This window comes from Lagenorhynchus albirostris, chromosome 6 (assembly GCF_949774975.1).
Source record: "Lagenorhynchus albirostris chromosome 6, mLagAlb1.1, whole genome shotgun sequence".
Lineage (NCBI taxonomy): Eukaryota > Metazoa > Chordata > Mammalia > Artiodactyla > Delphinidae > Lagenorhynchus > Lagenorhynchus albirostris.
In genome coordinates, this window is record NC_083100.1 from 30,275,995 (window position 1) to 30,289,783 (window position 13,789).

At 49.8% G+C, this 13,789-nt stretch overlaps 1 protein-coding gene and 1 long non-coding RNA gene across 7 annotated transcripts in view; one reads left to right on the top strand and one right to left on the bottom strand.

The window, feature by feature from the left end:
• NRP2 (neuropilin 2) overlaps window positions 1–10,355 on the bottom strand; it is a 115,532-nt gene extending 105,177 nt beyond the window's left edge. For 3 of the 6 annotated variants that reach the window (XM_060152236.1, XM_060152235.1, XM_060152234.1), the window contains exon 1: window positions 9,335–10,355. In XM_060152236.1, coding sequence (XP_060008219.1) covers window positions 9,335–9,407 — 73 coding nt within the window. In that variant the 5' untranslated portion in view covers window positions 9,408–10,355. The remainder of the gene's footprint in view (window positions 1–9,334) is intronic. The other 3 variants (XM_060152232.1, XM_060152237.1, XM_060152233.1) reach the window with 2 other exon arrangements.
• On the top strand, window positions 7,149–9,079 carry LOC132522149 (uncharacterized). Its single transcript, XR_009541095.1, has 2 exons — window positions 7,149–7,363; window positions 8,694–9,079. It is a non-coding gene; the product is annotated as an uncharacterized LOC132522149 (long non-coding RNA).
• Window positions 10,356–13,789: the final 3,434 nt, after the last annotated feature.

Below are 13,789 nucleotides of genomic sequence, written 5' to 3' on the forward strand. Positions count from 1 at the left end.
GGATTAGAAGACATCAATTTCATATATATACCTGAGGGCACCTGGTGGAGAAAAGCAGTCTCATTTCCCCCAAAAATAATACGCTTTATTTACTTTATAATTTATCCTTTGTTCACAACACAATCCCATCCTGTTCCTATTTCCACAGCATTGTTTTTATTTAATTATTGGTAGCAAGGAAAAGAAGAAGCTCTTTCTATGATTTCAAAAGAGAAGTCTTGCCACTTAACTAATAAGAAGCCTTGCTATTCAAGTATGGTCTCCCCACTGACAAGCTGTGTGACCTTGGGTAAGTTAGTAAACAACTCTGAGCCTTTGTTTTCTCATCTACAAACGGAGGGGAGTAGTTCTAAAAGTCAGTTGCAGTTCTAAAGTTCAAAGCCTGTATAATGAGGAGGGGGTAAAAATCCTGTAACCCGTAGATGAACCCGAAATTTAAAAGATTCTCTACCCTCCTAGACAATAAGATATTTATGCAAGGTGTTAATTTCTGTTTCATTTGCTTAGTAAGCCTGAAACAAAACTCCAGGATTCTTCAGATGAAAGTATCTGTCCTGCATTATGGAGAGTTCAAATGTCTCTTTCAATCACATTAGTTCTACAGACGTGGGTTTCTTTTCTTAACTGAGGCTGTGGCTGTATATTTATAAATATTAGGGATACACAGTTCTGTGTGTGAGCATCTCAACAACAGTGATGCATGAAAAGAAAGACAGAAAAAAAGTTTCTTCCAATCTCTCACTCAAATCATCTAAGTCCTGTGCTCAGGGTTTGAACCAAATTTTGCTCACTAACCTTGGATAAGCTGCTTTTAAAGAGTGATTTCTGTGGGCTGAGGCTGGATTTTGTTTTATTCAAAGCGACTTCAGCCTGTCACAAGACAGTCTCATAAAATCTGTATCTTGGCTTAAGCTGGGAAGAAATGAGCCAATCCATCAGCCCAGGAATGTGGCTGTTTGACCACTTCCTAAGGCAACTGGGAAGGGATGCAATCTATTCAATTTATGGGGCTGGGTGGCAGTGAGCGATCCACTCTTGAAGGCGCAGCAAATGCAAATCCCTGTGAACTTCTGCAATGATAAGGTTCAAAATCTGAATAAAAGAAGCGTCTGGGAGGGCAGGATGGAGGGAATCAGAGAGGGGGACAGGAAGCCAGCAGATGAGCATGGAAAAAGAAGTGAGGAATGAGGCAAACTTCCTCTTCTGAAACACCTCCGATGAATTCACCAAGGAGAGAACTGGAAGTTGGGTCTGGAAATAGGGCCTTTGGGAAGTCTCTTCCCCTCAGTCTGGATGCGAAAAATGAACCTTCATTTAATCGTTAAAATGTAGTTTGAGGCGATTACCTTCCCTGACCTCAAATCATGCCACCTGTGGTAACCTCGTTATTTGTCATCTTATATCATAAGCAAACACAATTCCAATAGGGCAGCCAATATAATATCATTAGTTTATATTTATGTCCACTCTTTCCCAGCCCTCATTGCAAATGCAATTTTGATGCCAATCATGAGAGATCTGGGATTACAATTCCGGACCCTTTCAACAGACATTTGGGGAAGGAAATAGAAGAAGAATAATTTTAGGGCCTCTCCAAAAGGTAATATAATTTTTTTCATTTATTTTGATTAACTAAAGGCTTCTGTTGAAACTTTCATGGCTCCCCATTGGTTAGTAAATGAAATCCACCCCCCCGGCACAGCAATTTGGGCCTTGCATTTGGCACAAGCTACTATATCCAACCTGATTTGCAATTATTTGCCTCCACACCGTCTAAACTGCAGTTTCTGAGTATTCCCCAGACAAGAAGTGTTCCCTTCTCTGCTCCCAGTTCCCCTTCCCCTGGTATGCCTTTCCCAGCTCTAAATCATCTATCCTCTCAATCCAGGCTCACACGGCACCTCTGCCCTCCCTGATCTCCCCACACCACGAGTGACCTTTCCCAACCTCTGAGGCTGAGGCTCTTTAGCATCTTCTAAGGTGAGAGAGCCTTATCCATGCTGCTGGACCACCTGTTTATCTTTGGCAAACCACACAGCATCAAATCCAGAGTCTTTCCCAGAAGTCAGACTCAATGAGGCTTGATGAATTAATAACTGACTGGCGTAGCACCAAAAGTATCCGTAGGTATCACAAATTCTAAGAAAGCCTCGTCACAGATTGTTCTGCTTATCCAGCTACTACCCTTCCTTCCCGACCCACAGCTCCTAGTAAATGCAAATGTTTTTTAATTGGTGAACCGAGACTTTAGAGGACTTGTCTGGGATAATACCTAGTCACAGATCAGGGTAGAGCTGGTGTGAACTATATCTCATAGGACACAATAACCTCAGATAATAATGATGAAGTTCAAAAGAGATTACATTTTAATTCTAATAATGGTAAAATTAATTTATCTGAGGGTTTTCTTGCCCCCTCACTCCATCCCCTACCTCCCAAAGGCAAGCTCTAGATATTTGTTTTCAGTAGTACCAAGAAGATTCAAACTACTCCTTCATCACTAGACTCTTGCTGGGTGTCAGTTTAGTTCTCTACCCATCCCTCCCCGGCTCCCTTCCCCTCCCTGGCCCCCAATATGCCTTTTAGGCACATCTGTTTTATTTTTCCCCTTTATCAAAACAATTATTATCGCTGCTTGGTCCAGTAATTTGCAATTCCCTTTATCTTCTTCGCTGAAAGATTGGCCAGAACCCGGATCCCTGGCTATCACGGGATCTCGAGAGGCAGTGAGCAGGGTATCACTGGCTGTGTGCATTCAGCTGGCCAGTAGCCCTACCCACTGCACGCCTTCCTTTTGTTATTCCCAGCCTCCTCCCTTTTCTTTCTGGATTAGATCATGACTCCTTTATGAAGACCCAGAGGGAAATGGGATTATCAAGAATCTTGCTGGGTAAAAGCTATTTTGTCTTTATGACGACTTTTTTGAGTTCAGCTGTTGAGGGGCCTTAATGCCAGAGTAGAAGTTATTACACATTCAGGGAGCCCCTTCCACGCAGCACTCCCTGCTGAGCACCCTTTCAGGGATGAAGAATGGAAGAGGAGGGAAGGGAAAGAGAGAGATTTAAAAAATCAGTAGAGGTGAGAACACTGAAAGTAGAAAACCCAGGTGAGAAAAAAAATGCAAAGAACAGACATAAATCTAAGATGAGAACCCAGCAGAGAACATCCGTCTCTGAAGAACAGTGTGCCGAGAGATCATCTGACGCTTATGAAACCAGACAAAGGTTTAGTGGGGTAAGAGCTGAGAATGCGTAAATTATCTATTTATTTAAAAAAAAAAAACTCATAAAAGTAACATCCACTTACCACATGGGTGTTAGTGTCCTTTCTATCTTCCTATGATCACCAGATACTGTTAACCCCACTGAAGCTGTTTTGAAGATTAAATGACTTCTGCATAGACAGCTTAACATGTACTAAACAGTACTCTATGTAACCTGACATAGCCCAACAGCCCTAGAAATCAGCTATTATCATCAAATACATTTTACAGATGAAGACACTGAAGTACAGAGAGATTAAGGATTCTGGATCGCCGAGCTGTCAAGTGGCTGAGCTGGATTTTAATCCAGGTGGTCTGGCTCCAATGCTTCAGAAGCTGGGAAGTCCGATGAAGGTCTCCCCAAAACATTTCAGTGACAAACTTATTTAGTGGCATTTAGGGCAAGAAAAATGTTTTGCCTGTTTGAAAACTCCTTTTTCTCCCCCGTGCCAGGAATCTGTGTGTGAACAATGAGAGATGTGTCTGAGGCTGGGGTGTGAGTGAGCTGCAAGCACTTAACAGTTTCCACTCCCTGCACCTCAGGAGCTTGTCATCCTGGCCCTCTTTCCTGGGTCCTGGAAACCAGGGTGTGTGTCTGGGGGGAGGGTGTGGTAGGGGTGTGACTAGATGGCTCAAGTCTGAAACTATGTGTCACAACATCAGAGGGTTTTTTCCTCCGCAGCTGCCATTTCTCTCCTGTCTCCTCAACCCCATTCTTCCCCATCCTAAATGCCACGTTGGTATTGTTCTACTTGAGAAGAGCAGCGTTTTCAAAGATGGGGGATTTATTTTTACCGCACAGCTGGTCTGCCAAAGGTCACATAATTTGGCAATGTTCCCAGTGGTTAAAAATTAATTTCTCCTTATTAATACAACCAAGGTCCCCTAGGATCAGAGCTCAGCCTTATCTAAACTTGACAGCTTCCTAAACCTTTAGAAGATGCTTTCTCCTGGAGGGCCAGCCATGCTACAAGGCCACTGTGTCCTGGAATCCAACCCCACTGAATCCTGTTAGGTAATGAGACCATTAAGCCTTCAGCCATTTCTCATCGAAGCTGATATAGCTTTGGAAAAGGCTGTAGGCTCTCTAGGACAAACTTCCGCAATACCACGAATGGGTTAATTAAAAAAAAAAAAAAGTGAATGCCTTACCTGGAAGGAACCATACAAAGACTAACTTCCAGGGATCAAACACAAATCTGACACTCAAAGAGGGTGCCTCACAGCTTATCCAGTGGCAAATGATGGTCAGATGATAAAATACCTCAAATATGTTAATGATACTACAAACTACTGCCCAGATGTCACTTTTCAAGTCTTTTCTCATCAGTGCAAGCAATTAAAAAGATATTATGCTTCTGCTCCTGAAGTCTTCCCAAACTGGACTTCGGGGGAATATATTCTGAAAACTCTTTACCGATGAACCTGGCTCTGAATTGTGTCAACTCAGAACTGTCTCACACTTGGGTCACCCAAAGTCAGCTCCTTCAATAAGCAGTTGAGTCAAATGAAAAGCACCAGACAGGGCCCTCAGAACCATCCAGTCTATGGTGTCTCTCCCCACTGATCCCCGGAGGCCTCTCCCCAACTGTTATTTGCTTTCATGCCTCATTGCATATGAACTGGCATTTCGACTCCTAGACTCGACTACACTGTGAAGATAGGAACTGACCTTTTGGGTGCAGAATATGAACTATACATTCAACAGCAGGAGATGAGAGCCATTTAGTAGACAGCAGGAGTCGTGTCTGGATAGCCTGGGGTTCTCAGTCACTGCAGCCTTCCAACATTTCATTTTGCCAGTTGGGTGCTCTGTGGCTTCATCTGAGGGCTCCACGGCATGACATGAAAAGTCCAGACCTGCGGTACTGCCTGGGCATACACAATTCTACCAGGCACAACTTGGACAAGAAGGAGCTTGCCCTGGAGCCCTCATGGGGAGCTCTTCTCTTTCCACTGTTTTGCACTGTGTGCTCTGTTGGCAACTGGCGCTAGCTTCACTACCTCCAGTGGCTGCTTATGGGATAAAGTTGACCGGGTACCCACTGAATGCGGGCACGGGACCAGTCCCCAGAGCCTAGAGCAGGCTGTCTGTGCCGAATCCAGGAGTTTATAGATCTGCTGGCAAATTTTTATGCCTGCCCACAGCCATCCCGCCATTCGTGGAGACAGGCTAAAAAGGGAACCCTCTTCAAACTCTTATCCGGAGCCTAGACTGCCGTTGCTTCTCTTTCAGCATTTGTTTGAACCAGACCTGTCCCCCACAGCTAATTTACACCTCTTATCTGATCATCCAGTCCAGACGGAAGGTTGAATTGACTGCGTTTGCCAGTGTCCGTGGCAATGGTGTTAAACTCAAGCACAGATCAAAGCTCTCCAGGCAAGGGGCGGGCGGGGGGGCGGGTAAGGGAGGGGCGGTTTTTGGTTACAGGGTCCGGGCTCTTTTGGCCCCAAGCAGCGTGTCCCGGAGGTGCGGAAACGTTAGGGCTGGGAGTTGCCACTATCTGAAGAAACCCATTGTCAGGGCCTGATGATTTCCTGAGCAAAAGCCCGTCCCCCCGCTGACCACGAGATTAAGTCCAGCAAAGGGGAGTTTCGCGGCCAGGCTCTGACCGGGGAATGGCTAGCGCCAGGGGGCTCTCCTCTCCGTCTGAAACCGAAAGGAAGGGAGGTGGTGGGAGGGAGGCGAGTGGTGAGCACACGCCAGTAAACCAGAGCGCCGATCTCCTCCCATTCCAGAGAAATTCAACCGGAGCCGCAGAAGCGGTGACATGGTTGAGCCAGATCCCCTAAGCTTGGCCCGGAAAGCTGATTCCCACCCCCATACCGCAGAGGTTCCCGGAGGGGCGAGGGGTTCATTCCACCCCACCACCCCCGCCAGCCCCTGGATATTAGCTTTGTGGATGCCCCCCCATCCAGCCGCCGGGCGCCGGGGACCTGGTGGGAAAAACGGAGGTGCGCTAGCCCGAGGCGAAGGCTGGAGGCAGCCGTTTAATCACAGCTCGCCCCGCCTCCATTAACTTCTGTTGATATTAAAGAGAAATCAATCAGTGAAAATGAAGCACTGGCCGTGAATATTTCTCTTTCCCTAGCGGAAAAGCAAAGAGCGAGATGGTGGGGGAGGGGAGGCAGAACTCGCCGGCGACTGCAGAGGTTTCTCCCAGGCGGAGAACCGCAGCGGCGACTTAACTTTCTGGCAATGGGCAGCGTTAAGGAAATGCCGCAAGCTTCTCCCTGGAGGTGTCCTTAGTCAGGAGGGGGAGGGGACAAGGCTGCAGGAGCTGGAGGCGGCCCACTTAGCCCAGGCTTGAGCTTCGGTTTTGCTTTCGCTGGGAATATTTTTGCCTAATAGAATGTTTATGGATCGCTCGACTCTGTTTCTGCTGCGTAGCCCAAACAAATCGATGCGGCGTTAGAAACAGCGCGGGGTAGGGGAGAGGCTGGGGGGCCACCACGTCCCCACCACGTGGAATGCCCGCGCGCCGCGTGCGCTTCACCTGTTCGCGCGCACCCGCGGGCGCCCGGCGCGCAGCGCTACTAGAGGCCGCGCAAGTTGCTCTCATTCCCGCGGCTCAAGCTGCCTCCTTTGCGCCTCCAACCTCCGCTCCGAATCCCACCCAGTCTTCCCGCCACCCAGCTCGTCCAGCGCTCGGGCCCCCAGCCCCTCAAAGCCGGCTCTCTGGGGGCAGCAGGGGTAATGCAGCGCAAAGTGGAGTGCGCGAGGCAGGAGGGGGTGCTCCGGGCAGGGCCCTCCGAGCGGTCCCAAGTCCCCGAGCCCCCGAGCCGGGGCGGGAGGGAGACAGGCGGGCGGCGGCGCTGCGAGCTGGCAAGGCGGTCGGTGTGGCAAGGACGGGGGAGCCTGGTGCGCGACGCCCACTGGGCCTCCCAGCCGCCCGCCAGTGCAAGAAGCTGCCCGCCTTGGCCACGAGGTTATTTGCTCACTTGCTCCCCGGCACGGCCCCCTCCCGGCCGGCGCGCACCGGGTGAGTCAGAGGTCTAGCTGGGCCTCGCCCTTTGCCACCCGCTGCCGGCTCCCCCGGTGCCAGTCCGCTGCTCCGACGAAAAGCCGGAACGGCCCGCGGCTTGCGATCGCCTTTTCGGGTGAGAATACCCACCCCGGGCGGGTCCCAGCTCCGCGTCCCATCAGGAGGTCCCACCCTGGGTCCGAGGCTGCCTGAGGCCTCACAGAGGGCGACCAGCCCTGTGCTCCGCGCCTCTGGGCTTCTCTAGAAGTGACGCAGCGCGGCCCGGGGCTGCGGTGGGAGGGGGCTCTGCAGAGAGCGCGGAAGGCAGGTGGCAGAGCGGGAGTGGGTTTGAGCGGACGTCGCACACACACGTACACACTCCGCGCAGTGCTCGGGGACAGATGTCAGAACATCTGGGGTAGGAGATGGCCCCCGAGGCTTTACTACCCCCCCCCGCCCCTCAGAGCACACGGAACCTGAAGTTGTGTGTGTGTGTGTGCGCGCGCGCCGGGGCCTACCAGAGTCCGTGCCTGAATACATAATGTACCGTGGGCATCCTCACCGCGCGCGCGCGCGCACACACACACACGCACACACACACATATATACACACAGCGAATCACACAAACATACATAATTTATGCAGCTTTCAGGTCTGTGGGAGGTAATTTAATTTCGCTTCAAGCTGGGAACTTAGAATTAAGGCAACAGGGAATGGGGAGCCACAGGAAATCTCCCCAAGTGGGACCTGCACCCATCTCTTTGATACGATTTTCAACTGCTTTGAAGACCAGTTATGGCCGAGAAGACGCAGCAAACGTGTGGATTTGGATAACAAGGGCATTCGCGAATCTTTCTCCCCCTCAAATAATCACCGAAGCTTCGAGTGGGGTGCGTGCCAGTGCTGGGGAGTGAGAATCAGAGTCCCGGGCCCCCCCAGCGGGCTCCCACTAGCCCGCTGTGATGGGGGAGGGCCCGGGAGGCTGCAAGGGGTTGGTGCTATCGCTGCAGTGGCAGACTTCGAAGTACCTGCGGGTAAGGGCACTTCAGGAAGGCTTTTTCTCCTCTCTTTCTTTTCCCCATTTCCTCCCGGCATGGTTTCCCCACTCTCAATCACCTGTAGCAGCTTTTAAGAGTTTTGTCAGACTGCGACACTGTTGTCAGAGGGGAGAGAGGCTCACCCGGGAGAGTGGTATGCGGAAGCAAGAACATGCCCCACTGGATTCCCTGGAACCAGCCCTTCTCCGAGAGTGTGCCCCTAGCTCACAAGTACTGGCCCCACACTGTTCTGGGCCTTGCAGTACTTATCTCTGCAGTCTGTCCACGCACCCTTTTTGGCAGTGGTTGAGAACAAATTCCACTCAAAAGTTTCTGACCACTTCACAAGAATGAGAGACCTTTGAGGGCCACATACTTTGTGTTATCTAATAATAATTTTTAAAAGAACACATGATTTTCTTCCCCAGAAAATACAGCAGGAAAGAGAGCTGAATGACCAAACGCCTCGGTTGCCAGAAGCACCCAGCCCCAAGCCCCGAGCTCAGCCACAGGACCACTTGCTCCATCAGCCTCAGCCCAGTGATCCTGAGACCCATCCACACGTTCTGCAAACAAGCTACAGCACTGGAAAACCCAAACTAGACTCTTGCAGTTCCCAAGCCCTTCAGTTAACATTGCTCACTGTGGCTAAGGGGAGGGAACGCAAATGATTTATATTTCACTGGCTAGGTTGAAGAAACTCAAGGGAGATGTGTTCTGCTTCAAGACAGGGGGGAAAAATTCCCCGAAACTGTAATGCAAAAGCTTTGTAGTATTTTTAAACCTTTGATTCAGTCCATATGTGACATCTGAACACCGCCAAATTCTGTCTATGTTTCAAAACACACACACACACTCACACACTCCTAGCAGGAGAGAAAAGTTGGGTTTTAGCAGCGGTGGTGGTGTAGGGAGGGCCGGCTGGGATCTCTCTCTAAATTATTCAGTATTGAGAGATCTTCCTTCTTTGCCATTGCGTGTGGCCCCCTGCATTAGCAGTTGCTTTTAAAGGTAAAGGCATATTGAAATGAATAGAAAAAACAAAAAACAACAACTTTCAGGGGCTTACCTGGTTGGCCTCTCACTTCATGTCCTGAAAAGTAGAGAGCTAAGAAAATCCAGGTGAGAGGAAACATATCCATTTTGGAGAAGGAAGCTTTCTCCAGAGCTGTTTTTGTAGATTTCTTGTTTAATTACAAGTCTTTGTATTTTTCTCTCTCTTATGTTCTTCCTTACAGTGTCCTCTGCAAAGGCTTCTACTGGTCAGTGTTTCCCTCCTGGGTCCTGGCGGCCCGTCTTCACCTTTATCCTTGCTGGATCCCCACCTCACCAGGAGGAGGGTAGCTCTTCAAATCAGCAAAGAGGGAGCAAGCCGGGAAGAGAGGACGGGTTTCCTCTCTTAAAAACAAAACGCATCTATGCCCTCTCCAGTTCCTCAAAGTATCATTTCCTTTATCCTACAACATCACGAGTATTTTCCGTAAGCCAAGAGTAAAAAAAGAGGAAAATATAATAAAAATAAAAGCCAAGACTTGCCTTGGGCATCACACGGCCCCCAGGCAGCTGTGTGATCTCAGAGGCGTAAACTGACACACATCCCCCGGCACTCGGGACCGACACGCTGGTGGAGGCACAGACCACCCGACGGCCCGAGCGGGAGGCGGCCGCCCAGCTCTTGCCCTCACCGGGTTCCTCTAGCGGGAGCCTCCCCCAAAGGCTACACCCGCTTGGCCAGCCTCAAGAGGGGAGTCTGAGGAAGGAAGCTGCTGCGGCGGCGGCTGCTGCTGCTGCGGCGGCGGCGGCGGCGGCGGCGGCGCCGGCTGGGATCGCCTGGGAGCGAGCGAGCCCCTCTCCGAGTTCGCTCGCGCCCGCCCTCACCTCCACCTCGCCTAGCGCCTTGCCGAGTGTCTGCGCGTCTGAGGATGTGCTGGGGGCGGGCTGCGGGCTGCTGCCTCGCTCGCGTTCTCTGCTTCCCCTCCGTCTCCCCCCTGCCTTTTCAGGCCGAGCAGCGGGTGGATGTCAGAGCCGCGGCAGAGCTATCCGATTACGCGCCGGCTCAGGGCCCGCCCCTTCTGTGTTCCTGATTAAAGAGGCAGCCGCGGAGACGCGCGGCGAAGAGCAGAGCGCGGCGGCACCCGGCTCGGGCGGGGCGGCGGCGGTTTCCCCCTCGGCCGCGGCCGGATCAAAGTTAAGGCAGCTCCCACCCGGCCACCACTCTCCCACCAGGCCACCACTCTCCCACCCTGGGCACCTCCGCGCCTGGCTGCGCCGGGCCGCCCGTGCGTAATGCCCTGGAGAAGGAGAGCCCCCGGGCACCTCCAGGGCGCGCTGCCTTTGGCCGCCCGGCCCCCGCCCGAGGAAGACTCCGCGGGAAACGGAGGAAATTCTTGTTCTCCCCCGATTCCCCGACTCCCGTGCCACACACGTAGAACCCAACACCATGCCACGCGCAATGGCGTTACAAGAGGAGTTGGGTGGCGTACGGTGTTTGGAGTAGGGAGCCAGGCGGCAGCTCAGCCATGCGTTCGCACAGGCAGCAGTGCGTGGCGGCGACACACACGGTCAGCCCCGGCTGAATAAAACCCCAAACATTGCCTGCGTTTACTACTCGGATCCTTTGTTGTGTCCCAAACATACTCCTCTCCTCTGGGTGAGGATGTAGTTTCCCCTGCGCTCCTAACTTGTAACTATCAGAAGAAGAGGAAAGACATTCTTCAAAGAAATTTTTCAGGTAAACAAATTGGATTCCCCCAACTCTCCAAAAAAAGTCCAGGTACATGAAGGTTTCTCGAAATGCTACTGTAACTACTTCTATTCACACTTCCCCACGGAGATGTGGACACAACGCCGAGAGAAGGAAAACAGCATTATGCCAACTATTTTTCAATGGAGGCGTGAAGCCTGTTTAGAGGGAGCCTCGAGCTAACAGTTGGGAAGACACTTGTATCTTTGTTTCTAGGGATGGCTTTGTGGATTCAAAGCGTCTCGCTTCACTAGGCACCTATTACTACATTATCATACAGACTCTTAACAGGAACAGTCTAAATAACACTTTGCGGATACCTTTTCTGCCACTCTGCAGATTAAGAAAAATAAAGTTTCGGTGACAAGAAACACACACGCATCTGACTCTCCCATTTATTTCTTTGCTTGTGCTTGTGGATTCTTCTGGGTGGTTTTCCTCCTTATCTGGACTTGCCATTAGCTTTGTTTATCACTTTTAGTGTTTGAAAAATCTGTAACTCCCACTTAACTGTTATTTACACTGAGATAACCAAAACAAAATTGAATCAGAAGCCATTTGCAAATAGTTGAGCCAAGCCGTGCAAGGATTTTACAGTGCTGTGTACATCCACTGGCTGCATATCACACTGTTAATCTTAGATGCCTGGTTTTAAAGGGCATTTAACCGAGGCCTGGTGAGTTTTTCCAGTGAGCATGTTCCCTGGCGGGCCTAAAGACTACCTCTCACTCCTTTCATTTTCTCTCTCTCTCTCCTGTCCTTCTTTCCCCCCTTCCTTCCTGGCCTTGAGAGCACATCCGTATTATTAAAAACTCCAAGTTTACTTTTTTTCCTGTTTAAATGTCAGTTGTAAAGAAAGACCACTGCTCCCTAATATTTAATGGAGTAAAGAGGCAGTCTGGATTTTGAAACTTACATGGTGATCTCGGCTTCTATCATTGCCAAGGTACTAACTTAAGGACAAATAACATTATCTACAGTGACACAGGTTTCATAAAGAGAGTCATTTAGGATCACCTCCCCACCACCAACCCATCTAGCAAGTGCCGGACATGGAAGAATTCTGTTTCTGAGAACATTATAGTCAGAGTTCAGGTGAAGGGGAGACAAAGAAAAAGTAAACTGAAGCCCATTGGGAAACCATAAGAAGGAAACTGTGGACTTCTGCCCTCAGGTTCTCAGGGTTGGAGGTGCCTATCAGGATGCTTCGAGGGTCTTTGGTCTGGTAGGGAGAAGGGTCAGTCTCAGTGTTCCGTTCCTGGACCTGATTCCCAGCATCATGGATTTTAATTTTTCAGAGGAGTCATTAAGAAGGAGCTAACTTACTTCCTGGGAGTCCTCAGTAGGACTGTTGCAAGAGTTGTAATCAGTCCACTTGAGTCAAGTCCTGATTTCCTGCAGTTGGGTAGAGGGTGAGTCTTTGGTTCAGAGCCCTGGGGACTCCCAGCGGCCAGACCATTTTGAATCCTCTAGGGGGCAGCACTCAATAAATAATGGTAACAGTACCTGCAGTAGCACTTCTGGCGTTGCTTTTACTTCCAGGAGCTCACAGCCCTTTAAGACCAGACCAGGGAAGATTTAGACTGAGACCAGATCTCCCCCAGCCCACTCTGAACAAGAGCCCATGGACTCAGGGGGACTTAGAATTGCTTTAATTCAGGACTTCCAAGAACTCTGGGGACTAAACGCAAATCCCACCTGTGCCCTATGGAAAACGAATCTTTAGGGAAATTCTCCAGAATGGGACTGGCTCAGACCTGCCAGCCCCAGTTTTTGTCTAGACTGGAATCTCAGGGGTTTGGCTACAATTGGTTTGGTTTCGACCAGAGGTGCAGGGGTGAGGAGCCAGGCACCGTACTTTTCATTATTTTGTGAGTCCATATTTTTCACTCGTGTGAGTCCCATGGAGAAGCCTGCCTACTAAAGACTAGTAGCATTGACAGAAACAATGGGCTAGTTGACAGAAACACTGAACTGACTAGAAAACAGCTAACTAGTGAAGTCGAGATTCCTGGCAGAATCACTGACTCACCTAGGACGTTTTACGTCATTATCCTTCATTGTGAAATAATAATAGATAATCCCATCCTACATTCCATTCCTTTGACAAGAAGGGATGTGGGGAACATAAAACAGGTTTGTAAAAGATGCTAAGAGAAAGCTGTAACCTAGCCACACCCCAGTGGAAAGATGGGCATTTCCAGCTCGACAGTCCCAACCCAAGGTTACATCAGAATCACCTAGGGAAAGTGGTAAATATTCAGATCCCTGGGCAGCATCCTCCTGCAGATCAGATTCCTTGGGTTTGGGAATCTCTATTTTTAACACATGTTTTAGGTGATTCTGATGTAAATGCTCACCAGGCCAGAATTGAGAACCTCTGTTCTGAGACACTGTGTTTTCACATAACCTTTGATATATGCCCTTCCATTGAAGGACCCCTGGACAAGTATTTCTTCACTTTTCCACTCCAGGAACTTTTCAGATAGGGAGCAGATGTTTCAAGTATCTGGGAAAAGCCCCTAAGAACATGTCCCTTAAAATGCCAGAGTGGTGGTGTTTCCAGGTTTACCTTGTAACATTTATTTAGAAGTGACAGCAAAGAGCCTTTTGAAAACACCAAGAACCTCACCTCATGGGTGCAAGAGGTTTGCAAAAACGTGTTCAAATTACCAACTGGCGGGGTTTATGGAGCTGGATCCAGCCCTTTCACCACCCACCCACTCAACCATTGGTTGTTACTAGAGGTTTGCTTCAGGTGTGGTTTTCCATCTGTGTTTA